This window comes from Macrobrachium rosenbergii, chromosome 42, assembly GCF_040412425.1.
Source record: "Macrobrachium rosenbergii isolate ZJJX-2024 chromosome 42, ASM4041242v1, whole genome shotgun sequence".
NCBI classification, from domain to species: Eukaryota; Metazoa; Arthropoda; class Malacostraca; order Decapoda; family Palaemonidae; genus Macrobrachium; species Macrobrachium rosenbergii.
Genome location: NC_089782.1, coordinates 23,096,027 through 23,111,239, shown reverse-complemented (window position 1 = coordinate 23,111,239; position 15,213 = coordinate 23,096,027). Strand labels below are relative to the sequence as shown.

The window sequence follows — 15,213 nt, the reverse complement described above, 5'->3', positions numbered from 1 at the left end:
GCATCTGTTTTACCCTCAAACCACGCAGCGGGAAAACTCTGCTTGGTTTCTTGAAGACAAAGATCAGGGTTTGCAACTATACAAGAACATTCTTTTTTCTCTCTTGGAATTAATATTTTTCGTAGAAACGGCATTTAATTGCCAGTATTATCGTAATTATAAAGGGGAAAGTTATTTACAACTCGGATGGGCATGAACGTGATAAAAATATTTTTATTAATACCAATATTAACGTGGTAATATCAAAATCTGCGAATAGTGCACTACTTCGGATTATATCTTGAACAATGAACGCGCATCCGGTAGTTTCATTTCTTTTATATTACAATGTTTAAAACCCTCCTGAAAACCTCATATCCCGGATTTTCTTTTGCAATGTAGCAATATCCTGTCACATCAAAGTGAATCATAAAATTAACAAAAGGCGCTAGTGTAATGAAACAATGTACTATAAGGGATTGAATATCTGGTGAAAGAGAGCAAGAGACAAACGCATCCCAAAATCTCTCCCACAATTAAACCCAATTTATTCATTACCGCAGATTGCGTAAAACCTGTTGTTAAGTATATTCTTAAGTACAAAAATTCTTATAGCGTTTTGTAGATCCTGAGAGAGCATGGGGTCATTATCATTTTAAAAAACGTGTATTTTGGAGAAACCACGGCTTTTAAGTTGATTTAATTTACAGGTATAAATTTCTGACTCACATCGGGATCGAACCAAGGTCTTGCAACTGAATGACCTCGGTTCGATCCTGATGTGAGTCAGAAATTGATTCCTTTTCCACACGTGAGTGTGTGTTGATTATTTCCAGTATGTGTAATGTACAGTTATTTGTTCAGAACCTAAATTAATTTCCGTCCCTTACGTGATTGTGTGTTCATTACTTTTGTGTAATTTACAATTTTTTTTTTCTTAGAAGCGAAATTTATTTTTATTCCACACCACGCGTGATTGTATGTTACTTATACGTAGTTTACAGTTATTTTTTAGATGTGAAATTCATTTCTGTTCCACGGAGACTGTGTATTGATTGCTTCTGTGTAATATACAGTTATTTGCTTAGAAATAAAATTTATTTCTATTCCACACGTGATGGTGTTGATTGCTTTTATGTAATTTACAATTATTTTTTAGAATCGAAATTTATTTCTGTTGCATATGTGATTGTGTGTTGATCACTTCTATGGAATTTACAATTACTTGCTTAGAAGCGAAATTTATTTCTGCAGCATATGAGATTATGTGTTGAGTATTTCTAAAAAATTACAATAATTATTTGTTTAGAAGCGAAATTTATTGCTGTTTCACATGTGATCGTGTATCGACTCCTATGTAATTTACAGTTGTTTGGAAACGAAATTTATTTCTGTTCCGCATGTGATTTGTTGATTACTTATGTCTTATGTCTTACAGCTATTTGCTCGGAAACGAAACTGAAATTGTGAACGCGTAGGCCTCCGTCTATGTTTATTGTGAAGTCAACTACTTCACTTGTTCGAATCCCTTAGGAGCGACCGTCACTTGTCCGAGCGAGAGGAGCCCCCGGCGCCATCTATCGGCGCCGACGTGCTTATGTTTTCCAGGCGTCTATTGTGTGATATCGAGCCCTAACATGGCTGTGTGAATGACTGATATTGTGAACAACTGGTGGTGTGGGCCAATATAACAGACCATTTTAAAAGTGTGTTTAGGGTACGAAAAGTGACACTTATATGTACGCTGGACACACTGATATGCAGCGAATGAAAGGACAAGGAACATCAGGTTGGTTGATGAGAAGTGCGAGTGTGGAAAACAGGGAAGGGGGAAAAGAAGAAGTTGGAAATTGTCATCATCATCATCGTGATGTTGTTGTTGTGGTGGTTTTTCGGTGGTGGTGGTGGTGACGGTGGTGGTGGTGGTGGTGACGACGATCATGCGATGACGATGTTGTCATCGTCGTCATCACGGCGCTGCTCTCTCCCATTTTGCCGTCGTTGCAACGTCGTGCCTCCTTTCGTTGTCGTATGTCGGCTGTGGTGGTGGTGGTGGTGGTGACGGACGTGTGCCGAAGTGGATCCCGGTAATGCCCCTTCAAAGGTTAAGCGAAGGAAGTGGATGATGATCGTGACGGTCTTGCCGTCTCCTCCTCCCTTTGGGAACAGAGCGCCCTTCTTGCCGTTTTCGAACCCCTTTAGATAAATCTCTCACGCGAAATGGAGTGATTGGCTGGTCATCATTTTCAGCCTTTCCCATCGCGGCTGCCTCCGGGACGGGACGTTGCTTGGGATTGGTGCTGGTTGTGCAGCTGCCGTTAGATTTCCGACACTCTTTTGCTTGCCACGAGCCCTTTTATCTCATTTAGATAGTTCCCCCACGTCAGGTGGAATGATTAATCGTTATGCTCAGCTTTTTACTGCACGAGCTAGGCACTCGTGCATAGCCTAGCCCTAGAGTGGAACGTAGCTTGTCTGGTTATTGTTAAATTACATCTTTACCTGCTGTAGCCTAGCCGTCATATAATGGGCTAAAGTAAGGTTTATAATCACAGATAGTTGAAGTAGGGTCATTTACTTGAGTTTTGGGAATGTGCAATTGGCAGTGCCCAACCTAGCTTAGTTATTTTCTTGACTGATAGTGGGAGATGTTTAGGTCCAATTGGCTTGTTAATTTCATGATCAAATAGGTCTAAATGAGATATATGTAGAAATGGCCTACGGGCCTAGGTAGCACATTGACACTTTTAAGTTTTATGCCAGCAACATGAACCATATACTTTAAGACAGCTTATCGTAGGCTATATGTCATGCCTTTCTGATTTATTGTTGATGCAAACTAGCCTAGTCAATATTGTTTTTGCCCAGTTACCCATATATTACGAATGTAACCAATTAGAAAAATGTGGCTCACATCTATAATTAGTATTTATTGTAGTATTATAAAAGACAAATGTCACAGAGCCAATTACAGGAAAGATATTCATCTTATCTTCCTTGCACTAATGTAACCTACCCTAACCTTTGGCACCAGGTCATTACTTGACAGGGTTGGGTATGCTTTCACTCCTGGGAACCCCGCCCACTCAAACTTGACCTAGAGTGCTGTAAAGCTTAGAGTAAATTCAGAGATGCTGCCTAACCTGACTTTTGGGGAGTGCCCTCCTTGACTCTTTATCCTGTTCCTAATTTGACCTAGAGCACTAGAAATCTAAAAGTTAAATGCAGGAGTTCGTCCCAACATAATAGGCTAGAGCACTTTAAGTCATAACTTGTAAAGGGACAGCTTTCTTTTCCATAGCTCTGTGCACAGCGTAAGCCATCCTTTATTGTAATGTTAGAAAGAACAGCCAGAAGACATGCATTTTTTAGTCATATCTCAGTCCTGGTAATTCATTTCCGTTTGGAGAGTTTTTTTTATCAGTTGGCAGGGATCACTGCTATTCCAGGTGGATAAGGAGTTGTTTAAGTGTCAGTTTTTTTTACATAGATTTACTGTAATAAAGTTGGTGCCCTTGCCACTAGCACATTTTGCGCATGTTGGTAGAAGTCAGAAAATATTTGAGACACTTCTCGAACAGTGTCCATGAAGTAATGGAACACTTTCAGAGCAACAACAGTAGAAAACGTCATAGTTTTTTATGTAAATGTTTGACTTATTATTTAGTTAATCTCATATTTGTGTTGGAAAAAAAATTACTAATATTTGACCATATTAAACTCCTATTTGGCGAGGCATACAATTATTAGCAGTCTTCCTGTATACTTGTAGCCTGTTTTGTGGAGGATCGAACTAACCCAAAATTTCTTGATTTTAGGAATACACACCTTTAACATGTTTCTTGCGTCATTATAATGCAGTTGTAGCATTGCTTGGCCTAAAGACAGGTTTTACTTACAACCTAGAGGTTATCGTGATGTAGATATAGGCAGGTCAGGGTCTTACTTACCTAGAGGGTTATTATGAAGTAGATGTAGGCAGGTCAGGGTCTTAATTACAACCTAGAGGGCTATTGTGAAGTAGATGTAGGCGGGTCAGGGTCTTACAAACCTAGAGGGTTATTGTGAAGTAGATATAGGCAGGTGAGGGTCTTACTTACAACCTAGAGGGTTGTTGTGAAGTAGATGTATCAGGTCACAACCTAGAGGGTTATTGTGAAGTGATGGGTGTAGGCAGGTGAGGGTCTTACATAACCTAGAGGGTTAGGTTGTGAAGTAGATGTAGGCGGGTCAGGGTCTTACAACCTAGAGGGTTATTGTGAAGTAGATGTAGGCAGGTCAGGGTTACTTACAACCTAGAGGGTTATTGTGAAGTAGGTATGTCAGGCTCAGTTCTTACTTACAACCCAGAGGGTTGTTGTGAAGTGGATGTCGGCAGGTCAGGGTCTTACTTACAACCTAGAGGGTTGTTATGAAGTAGATGTAGGCAGGTCAGGGTCTTACAACCTAGAGGGTTATTGTGAAGTAGATGTAGGCGGGTCAGGGTCTTACTTACAACCTAGAGGGTTATTGTGAAGTAGATATAGTCAGGTCAGGGTCTTACTTACAACCTAGAGGGTTGTTGTGAAGTAGATGTAGGCAGGTCAGGGTCTTACTTACAACCTAGAGGGTTGTTGTGAAGTAGATGTAGGTAGGTCAGGGTCTTACAACCTAGAGGGTTATTGTGAAGTGGATGTAGGCAAGTCAGGGCAGGGTTGGCAATGATTAAATCAAATTGATTTATTCAAGTGATTAAATCATTGATTTTTTCATTAAAAAAATCATGATTTTTACATTTAAAATTTTTTAATTTTTTTTAATTTGAAAGCAAACAAATTGAAAAATATGGTTTGGAGGTTAACAAAAACTTGAACATAACTGTGCTGCATCTATTTATTTTGGTATAAAAAAGAAATTGCAAGTACATACTTTTGGCCAGAACTGTGTGGATTTTGTCATAAAATACATTTTGAGGAAAAAAAGGAATGAAAAAAACATCTAACATAAAAAATCAAATAAAAAAAATGAAATCACTGATTTTTTTTATTTAAAAAAATTTTTTTTTTAAATAAAAAAAATCACCAACCCTGGGTCAGGGTCTTACTTACAACCTAGAGGGTTATTGTGAAGTAGATTTAGGCAGGTCAGGGTTGTACTTACAACCTAGAGGGTTATCGTGAAGTAGATGTAGCCTTGGGCCTGTGGGTTTTCCAGTTCATCTTCAAGTCCTGTAAATTAATTCCTCGTGCAACTTACCACATTATTTCCCATGCTGAAAACAGCTGAGGCAAGATAATGCCCCCCAAACTCTTTAGGCAAATTTGTTTTGGTTTTGAAAGATATTTGGTTTCATTTCATCTGGAATGGTAAACATTCATTACTGTGAATTCACCTCATTGTAACTCAAATATGTAGTGTCGCTTTTGATTTATAAGTAGGCTTAGGTTTATAGCTTAGGGTCATGCAGTTTAACTATGTGGGCATTGTAAAATAAGTGGAGAATGTCACTACAAAGAACAGTGGAAGAAAAGTTGAGAGAAAATAACCTTTGTATGTATTTACATTAGTAAATACATTTTTTCAAGTACCATTCACGAACCTTATATTACTTTCAGCTACAGTATTCATCGCGTAATATATGCATGTTTTGCGATTAATATTTTTGTATAGTGCACAGTTTTGAGTTTCCCAACCCCTTTATCTTAACACGGGACAACCTCGGCGACAAACTGTGGGTTATGTATAAAGGAAAACCAAAATCAATGAATTGCACCAACGTGCGTAGTCAAAAATGCATTAATCACATGAAAAGCAGAGGGAAGAATGTGTGTTTCATGTGTGCAATTTGTAAACCCCCACCCCCAATATTAAGTATGAAGGATAAATTCTGATCTAGGATGCTGGGTCTTGACCCTGGCCTGGAACTAATCAGAGAGGGCCATAAATCACAGGAATGAAGTACAGCAATACATCCTAATCAAAGTTGCTAGATCCTAAGTGGCTGGGGCTGGTTGCCCAGGACTAATGTAACTTGGCATATTGCGTATTTGAAGTGTTGGGGCTTGACTATGGTTCAGTGGAAGAGGGAGGGCTTACCATGCTTATAACTTTTGGGTGTGGTTAATTAGTGTGAGATTTCATTCTCAAGTAAAAAAAAATCCTTTAAATGCAAGACATTTTGCCGTGGTAATAACTGTCATGGGAAATTTACTAGCTTACTGATTCACTTGTCTTAAAAACAATAACAGTTGGGAATCCATGCAGTACCATCATGGGAAATTTACTAGCTTACTGATTCACTGTCTTAAAAACAATGACAGTTGGGAATTGGGAAATTTACTGCACTTCTAAGGTCAAACAATGGCAATTGGGAATCCATGCGGAAATTTACTAGCTTACTGATTCACTTAAGGTCTTAAACAATGGCAATTGGGAACTAATTACCATCATGGGAAATAATTCACTTAAGGGAATCCTGATTCACTTAAGGTCTTAAAAACCATCATGGGAAATTTACCAGCTTACTGATTCACTTAAGGTCTTAAAAAACAATGGGAAATTTCAATGATTCACTTAAGGTCTTAAAAACAATGGAATTGGGAATCCATGCATTACCATCATGGAAAATTTTACTGATTCACTTATGCCTAAAAACAATGGTCCATGCATTACCATCATGGGAAATCTTAAAAACAATGGCAATTGGGAATCCATGCATTACCATCATGGGAAATTTACTAGTTTACTGATTCACTTAAGGTCTTAAAAACAATGGCCATGCATTGGAAATTTACTTGATTCATTACCAATGGCACTGGGAAATTACCATCATGGGAAATTTACTAGCTTACTGATTCACTTAAGGTCTTAAAAACAATGGCAATTGGGAATCCATGCATTACCATCATGGGAAATTTACTAGCTTACTGATTCACTTAAGGTCTTAAAAACAATGGCAATTGGGAATCCATGCATTACCATCATGGGAAATTTACTAGTTTACTGATTCACGTGAGGTCTTAAAAACAGAGTTAGGAATCCGGTTGAAGGGATTATGCCATGATCATTCCAAACATTGTGGAAATTTAATCATGAGAAGTTAAAAACGTTTAGTTAATTAATACTATGTATGTATTGACTAAAAAAAAAAAGGAGATTTGGCAAGTTGTATTCTTTGGTACATTCACTGCAAGTGTAAGTCTAAACTGAATGTCCAACAAGTTACAGATCTTGTTAAAAAAAAATAGAGGGCTTCAGGAATTTACTAGGTATTCATAAGGTTGTACCCACCTGCTCTTAATAGTCTATAAAGAAAAAATTACAAAATGCATATAGGTGTTTATTGAATTTAATGGTAAGAAAGAATTATAGTATTACCCTTCTGAACTGTTAAAACAGCAAGATTTTGAAGTTGTGAATGCCTTGTCAGAATTTCTGTATCCTAGGCGTGTGGTGTTGAAATTAGATAGCCTAGGCTTGTGGTGTTGAAATTAGATCATAGACAGAAGTTAACCTAGTCATTCTTTGGGTATGCTAGCTTATTGCAGATACAGTAGCCTAATAACTGCAGTGGACAAATACCACCAGTAGTTACTTGCAGAATTTCAGCAAAATAAATGCCTGATTAGTAAGAAATTCTGCTTGTAACACCAGCTCCGTGAGTTTTCAGTGGAAATGGATTAAAGGATAGTCTCAGCAGTAAAATAATTTGAAATATGAGGTTGCTTTAATCCATATTTTGAAAGGAAAGTAGTAGTTTTGTTATGGCTAAAAAATATAGAAGGCAACTAGTACAGTACACTATCATAGACATTTGCTACAAGCAGAGTGGTTATGCGACCCATCCCCATAATGTGTTTTAATTTTCAAAAGAGCTTGGATGAAGAAGGTAAGATTATTTTGAGTGATCAATAGGCCTGTGATATGTTATGTAAGCTGACTAGCATTGTACAGTTTTTTGAAATTTTTGTAATTCATATTTCAAAAGATGTATCAGGTGAAAACATCATATAACCTCACTGTTAAAATTTTCATGTGTTGGTGCGTGTCCACTTACATTGACTTTTGAAGTAACTTGTTTCATAAATTTTATACCAATTTTTCTTTCTATCAGTAGCCTTCATTTAAAATTGGTTGTCAATACGTATTTGTACTTCATTGCTGTTGTGGTTTTTATTGTAGAAAGGTGATTTTTTTTAACATTTTAAGGCATAGTTTAGGGTTTGGAAGGGAGAGTGCTGAATTGAATTTTTGCATTAATGAAGTGTTTAATTATGACTTGATATTGTTGTTTATGGTAAGATTGATTAGGATTCAATCTTTGTCACTGAGTTCCCTACATTTCTATAGCTTCATAGGCCAGCTTGTAGTCCAAATATAGGGAGTGTCATAGTGCAAAGTTGTTCTTTCATTTGTGGTATAGGCTGATAGTTGAAGATTACAAATTGTGGTGTTTCATTACTGAATATGCTACTCTTGTCTTGCTGCATCAAAAACCTTTGTTGTTGTCATGTCAGAGTCCTTAAATCAATTGTTTCTTTACCCTCCCCTAGGGGGATGGTTAGTACAGTATTAGATAGGTAGGTGCATTTGTATTCTTTTATGATCAGCTCTTAACAATGCAACGTACAGATATTTGATCAGTTTTCTATGACAGTACAGAGTTCAGCGTTTATATATTTTAATATTATAACAAAGTCTTTGTTCTGTAGGATGATTAGGTAGCTGGAGGTGCTTTACAGTATATATCTGATTGGCAGAGGAAAGGGTGCTTTTGTGCATGTTTTCATTATCAAGTAGCTGAAAGGTCTGAGACAAAGACTAAAGTAATGGACCTGTCTGAAATTTTTATACTGCATATATAAATTTCATAACAGATATTAGTGAAAGGAGGTAGGCATTTTGCAAATTTTGTAGAATTTTGTTACAAAGATGGAGCATAGATATTGCAGCTGAAGAAATAAGTACAGTAAAGAGTTCAGTCATTTAGCCTTCCAGGCAAAATATTGCTTTTGCATTAATGTGATTGAATGGATGTGAAGAGAAAGCATGGGTTAAAGGGACTGTGGTAGGTTGGAAGGGATTATCCTCATCACATTTACTTCATAAATAAAGGTGATGTTGGTGAAGCAACAGGTGCAAAGGGCAGCTCGTTGAATTTCCAACTGGGGTACCTAACTAATCTCTTTGGCTGGTGCTGGTTTTGAGTGAAGGCATTTAATGTTATCTTTTTTTGAATTGTTCCTCAGGAGCTTAAGTACAATAATATTAAGAAATATCATTTGGTTCTCTGTTTCATATTGGGATCAGTTTGTCTGGGAAAGACTTGCTATTTGTTGTAATACTTTCATTTAGTATGGAAGCTTATTTATTCTCTATATAGTACTTACTTTTAGAGGAACTGATACTTGACAGGCATATTTCAGCTGTATATAATCAGTGGTATGTGCAGTATATATAGTACACATAAAATAGTTGAAAAATGAATGAATAACATTGAACTCAATGCTTGCTCTTGCAACACAGTAGTTCTGTATTGTGCTAGCCATAGCCTTCTTTTGTGTGTGTGTGTGTGTGATCAAGTGTTATTCCTTCTTATACAAGGTTAAGCAGGCTAACTCAATGTAGATTTCTGTAAATTGCTTAATATTGAGGGGATAAAAGATGGAAGAGAGCCCGTCAGAAAAGAAAGCCATGGAAACTGAAATATGAATGAATTAAAAAGGCATATCAAGAAAAGGTGATTGCTTATATATTAAGAAAAAGTGGTCAATAGAAATCATTTAAAGAATATATATCAAAGGCTGGAAAAGTAGTATGCAGAGTGATATTGGGGAATGGATATTGAGAGAGTGAGAGGTGGTTCTGGTGTGAAAATACAGACAGGAAGAGAATCTTTAAGTTCTGGCAGGGGACGGGCAGGGAAGAGGGTGGAGATGTATTAGGGAAAAAGAGGAAGAATGCTAAAAGCTTGGTGGCAGGAGCAAGGAGGAGTAGGTGGGACGAATGAAGTCGGAATGACAGCAAAGTAGAGGGAAGAGAAAATATTCAGGATAGCAAAGTGGTTGAGAAAAATGTGAAGGGGGAAGTATATGGAATAGAACAATGTAGTAATTAAAGTTTGAATAAAATGATACTGGAATGATGGAAACAATATTTTGAAACCTCTGAATGAAGTGAATGAACATTGGCAGAAGCGGACTCATGAGATCAAACTTTAATTAATGAACTCAAATAATAGAAGGGCCAGTAGAGAACATAGTAGGTGAAGAGGTTAAAAGGTATGTTGGGAAGATGACATATGGAAAAACCCTAGGAACATCCAGAATAATAAATGGTTTTTAAAAGTAGCTGGAGAGATGGTCATCCTTGAGACTTAGAAATAAAAAAAAATGGATGCGCTGCAGTGTGGAAGATACAGAATAGTAATTAGACAATTTGAGTATGCCGTGAAAACACCTGAGATGTTTGACAATGTAAGTAACTTGGGATTAACTGGCATTGTGACTGCCTGGGTCATCAAGGCAAAGTGCTGAAGGAGAGTAGTGCCATGTAAAGAAGCTATACCTCTTATTTAACAGAAGCAGCTTTTATCAAGACGAAAAGTACCATGTAAAGGAACTCTTTTTTAGGATCTTGAAAAGCATTTGACCGAGTACAGTATTGAGCAAAAAGTAAATGGGGATTGGAATGTAGAGGGTACCAGAAAATCATGGGAAGCCAGTGATGTTAATCTGTTATAATAGTACCCTTAGTGTGAAGACAGTGGCAGGTGCATCAGAAGCTTGAAATCAGTGATGGTGGCCACCAAGGACCAGTGCTGATCCCCCTTGCTGTTTATTATAGTAATGGAAGAAGCTGAACTCCTCACTCATAGCTGCTTCATGAATGTAACCTAGTGTGGACAGCAGAATATCAGGAAAAGTTTGTGGAAATGTTTAAAAAAAGGTGGAAGAATGGAAAGGGGAGGAGAGGAGAGGGCTCACAAATAAATGAAAAAAAAAAAAAGAAGCTTATGATGACTGGAAAGGAGACAAAGGAAAAAGTAGTCAGGAAAGTGCCAATGTGGTGGTTGTGGGAAAATGTAGGCGTTGATGCTAAACTATATACTGTGCTGTGGTGTCACGTGAGACCTGAGACACTCAAGCTTACAAAATACACAAGGGGTAAGAGATTTTGGTGCTCAGAATGCATTACAAAAGCCAAGGGAGAAGAGGGGAGTTGAGAGAGCAGTAAGAGAATAGCTGCAACATGTATGGAATAGAGACAGGAGCTAGATTACTGACAAATTGAAATGTACTACTACTATATTATGCAGCAGAAATGTTGGCACTGCTAAGGAAGTTAGTGGATATTTAGGAAGGGTGTGATCATGAAATGTCAAGATTCATGGTCAGTGCATGGTGCGAAGATTGTACCACAGATTGAGAAATGGTGGAGAGGTTTGGTGTCAGGAGAATGGCAAAAAGACTTGATTTCTCAAGGATTGAAATGAGTTGAAAAGGGATGAGGAACAGTTTGGACGGAAGGTCAGTAAATACAGAAGTAGGTCGAAGACTTGATGGAAGGGTCAGGAAATCATGGAGAAAGGGAATAGATGAAAATCTATGCCTGATGGCAGTTCCAGTAAACAGAGTATAGGACAGAGAAGAAAGGAGAGAGCATATTTCACATCCAACTCCTTAAAAGGAAAAGCAGATGTAAAACCATTTATGAAAAGTTTTATTTTTAGAAAGCTTTTGTAATTCTGCCTCTACTGTGGAAGGGACTTAGCTGAAACTCTTAGTATAGGGTTTTATATATATATACCCTTTTGTTGTTGCTCACTCTCTTCTAAAGCAAGCCTTTTGGTAATGGTTTATTTTCTCAATATTTCTCTAATGGAGAGGATATATTTATCATGTAAAGTTAATATAGCCATTTTGATTTTGATGGTAAGGAGTTGCGCTAATCTTTATTTGGTCTCAAAATTGAACACTGTTAAACATTATGGTATGTGTTGGCCAATGTTTCTTGTTTTCTCTACTTTTGAGGAAGGTTGGGGGAGGGGGAGGGAAAATCTTGTTGAATAAAATGCAAGGTTATTAACCCACATGTCCTTGATTTTGAGTGACTCAGTCAGACTTTGAAGTATTATTTGTTAGAACTAGGTACATCAAAGTGAGTTGCTTAGAGAAGTGAAATATTTTTTGCTTTTTTGTTTGGTTACATCATTACAGCATGCCCTGTGATATTCAAAGGTTATATACAGAGGCAGTACACTTCCAGGGAGACATTTTCATGTTTAACATCTTATTCTTAAACTATACAGATCAGATGTTTTGCATAGGATTTAATTCTGATGCATTTCAGTTGGGAGGCTGTTCAAAAATTGAATAGGGAAAGGCTATAAGTAAATTTATAATCCACTCAAAAATTGAATGGTAAAAGGCTATAAGTTACTGTATAATCTGCTTGAATCTCCAGTGCCTTTTGTGGATTTTTGTTACTTTCAACTTAATGGAGAGTCTGCTTTTTTCTACTATTGTTTTTAATTGATGATGAATTAGCTTGTGTACTTTTTCATTTGGTGTTGAATTAGTTTTCTGCACATTACAGTTTTTTGTTCTTTGTAAATGCTCGAGTATTTTAGGTTTGGCCATTTGTGTTGTGCTGTGCAGGTGAGCAGCAGTCTAGGGGTTTAGCTTTGGTGTGTCAAACCCTTTTATCTCTCTCTCTCTCTCTCTCTCTCTCTCTCTCTCTCTCTCTCTCTCTCTCTCTCTCTCTCTCTCTCTCTACTTTCTTTAAAATTACTTCACCCCTCTGCTTCTGATAATACAGGTTTAAGAGGTTAAACTTGATTGTCAAGATAAATTTGGAGAAATATTATCTTAGTATGTTCTTATCATAATTGTCTCAGAGTCCAGCAGGTTAAACTAGTTAATGGTAAGGCCTTTCTTTCTACCAATGATGATAAAGTTAATGTTTTTCAGTTTGTAAAAAATGTAGATCAAAACAACCATTTACAGTAAAAGCCTCACTATTTTAATTACATAAGTAATAAGTATGGCATAACAATTTGTACGAATTCAGCAGCGTTCCTTAAAAGTTTTCATATAGATAAAAATTGTCCTTCATAGTTGATATAGGGCAACTGAGATAGCTATTGCTAACGTTCTGACCGTTAGAATTTGGATGTTTCTGAGGTTCTGTGATGATTTTGTTTGGTTTTTTCAAATCTGAAACACATCTAGGTTATACAAATACATATGTACTGTGTTGATTAGTATACAGCAACTATACATTATTAGTGACCCATTTGTAACCTGGTGTACAGTCTTACATTAAAAAGGTTGAACTGCAAACATGTTATAGTTGTATCTTTGAATGGGGGTTTTGATTGAAGTTTTTTAGTTGAAGTAGGTAATACTCTGCTGTGTATCAGTTTAATTTTAAGAAGTCAAGTACAGATATTGCATAACATGTTTATTCAGATAAGGATGCTATGGAGGTGATTGCATTAGCGTAGATAACCAAACCTTTTAAAACTTCTTCATGGCTTACTGTTGTGGTCTCAAAAGACATGGTTTAGTTTTCCATTGCAAATCATTCTGATTTTTACTGAAATTCTACTGGATCATATCAATAGTTGATGTGTAGATGACTTAGCTGAATGGGTGGTTATCTTTCTGCTAGTAGCATCAGCTTGTTATATACTGTACAGGTACTGGTTTTTAATTAGGGAAGTGAGTTAATGCAGTATACATGGCAAGAGATTCCAATCAGAATACTATATACTGTAACTGAAAGTAAGGCATAATGAACCCTGCAACTACTTGCAGGAAATTTAAGAGTATGTGTGTGCCTGACCATCTAGGCAGATTCAGAGTGGGAGTGGTCAGTAGACAGTTGGGTGTTCATGAGAATCTGGATTGCCTTGCTACATTTGGTTGCTGATGACTTCACACACACTCTCCTCTCTCTCTCTCTCTCTCTCTCTCTCTCTCTCTCTCTCTCTCTCTCTCTCTCTGTAAACCAACTTTCTCTTCCATAGTTTCATACCCCATCTTCATTTTAAGGTCATATAAAACAACATGATTTGTTTAGTTGAAAATTGTCTCCTTCAGAAAACCAGTATGAAATTTGTTATTTATACTAAGTCAAGTCAAAAGTATTGAGGAGTTGGTCAGTGAGACACATTGTACTGTATATTAAATGAGAGTGAATATATGGCAGAAAAACCATGCTTTCTTTGTTTCAGAAGAAACTGAATTGGAGATTCACTCTGTTTTGAATGGGAGCTTTTTTATTTTTTTTTACAGTACAGACCATTCATTATAATTTGAAGTGCTTAGTGTTGTTTTTGGAAGCCTCACATAGAAAGACCTCTGTAGCATGGTACAGAAGTGGGGTGAATCATTAGTGACCCAGTTTTAAGAGTTAACTCAAGTATGAACTACATGATAAAATCCAAATGCAATGGTATAAATTAACAAACATGTTGAATGGTCAAGAAAAATTCTAAAGTAACTTCAGACAATATGTAGAATAACTTTCAGGAAGAGCTTCTCTGTCAGTGTTGAGGATACCTTTGGCTAGTCATTTGGATAGTGTCTTCTTCCTTATCAGGTGGTACGTCATGCATTATCTTCTGTCTCTCCTCACATAATGTATTTTCCCCCCGATTCTCCTTTTATTCTAAGTCTCCCCCATGTGTGGGTAGTGCCATCAGTGCACCTCATGCATTGCACTGTAGGCATTACTTAAGGTTCTTTGCAGTGTCCCTTCGGCCCCTAGCTGCAACCCCTTTCGTTCCATTTACTGTACCTCTGTTCATATTCTCTTTCTTCCATCTTATTTTCCACCCTCTCATAACAATTGATTCATAATGTAACTGGAAGCGGTTGTGTGTGTGCAGATGAACGGAACCAAATACATTATGTTTAGGGTGATGGAATATTTTCAGAAGGTACCCTTGCAGATGTTGGTGCAAAGTATTTCGGTGCAATTTTACAATGATAAAACATACATTGCAATCACTGTGCAGTCTGTAGTTGTGTGTGTTTTTTGTCTGTGGTGGGTACGTTTGAAAGTTGTCACTTAAATTCAAAAAGTTAGTGTTCAATTGAAACTACAATTTAGATTTTTTGTTGTAATAGAATACAGTGAACCCCGTGAACGGGATGCACTTCGAAATAGCTGTAATTCCATGAATGCTTAAAACCCTCTAAAAACACTTAGAACTGCCCATTTTGATAGTTTAAACACAAGAAAAAC

General features: G+C 37.0%; 1 protein-coding gene across 2 annotated transcripts in view; it reads left to right on the top strand.

The window, feature by feature from the left end:
* Positions 1-1,535: 1,535 nt before the first annotated feature.
* Positions 1,536-15,213, top strand: part of Ythdf (YTH domain-containing family protein) — a 30,198-nt gene continuing 16,520 nt past the window's right edge. The window contains exon 1 of one of the 2 annotated variants that reach the window (XM_067085739.1): positions 1,536-1,768. In XM_067085739.1, the coding sequence (XP_066941840.1) occupies positions 1,717-1,768 (52 nt within the window). In that variant the 5' untranslated portion in view covers positions 1,536-1,716. Of the gene's footprint in view, positions 1,769-1,876; positions 2,067-15,213 lie in introns of those variants that run through there. The other variant, XM_067085740.1, reaches the window with a different exon arrangement.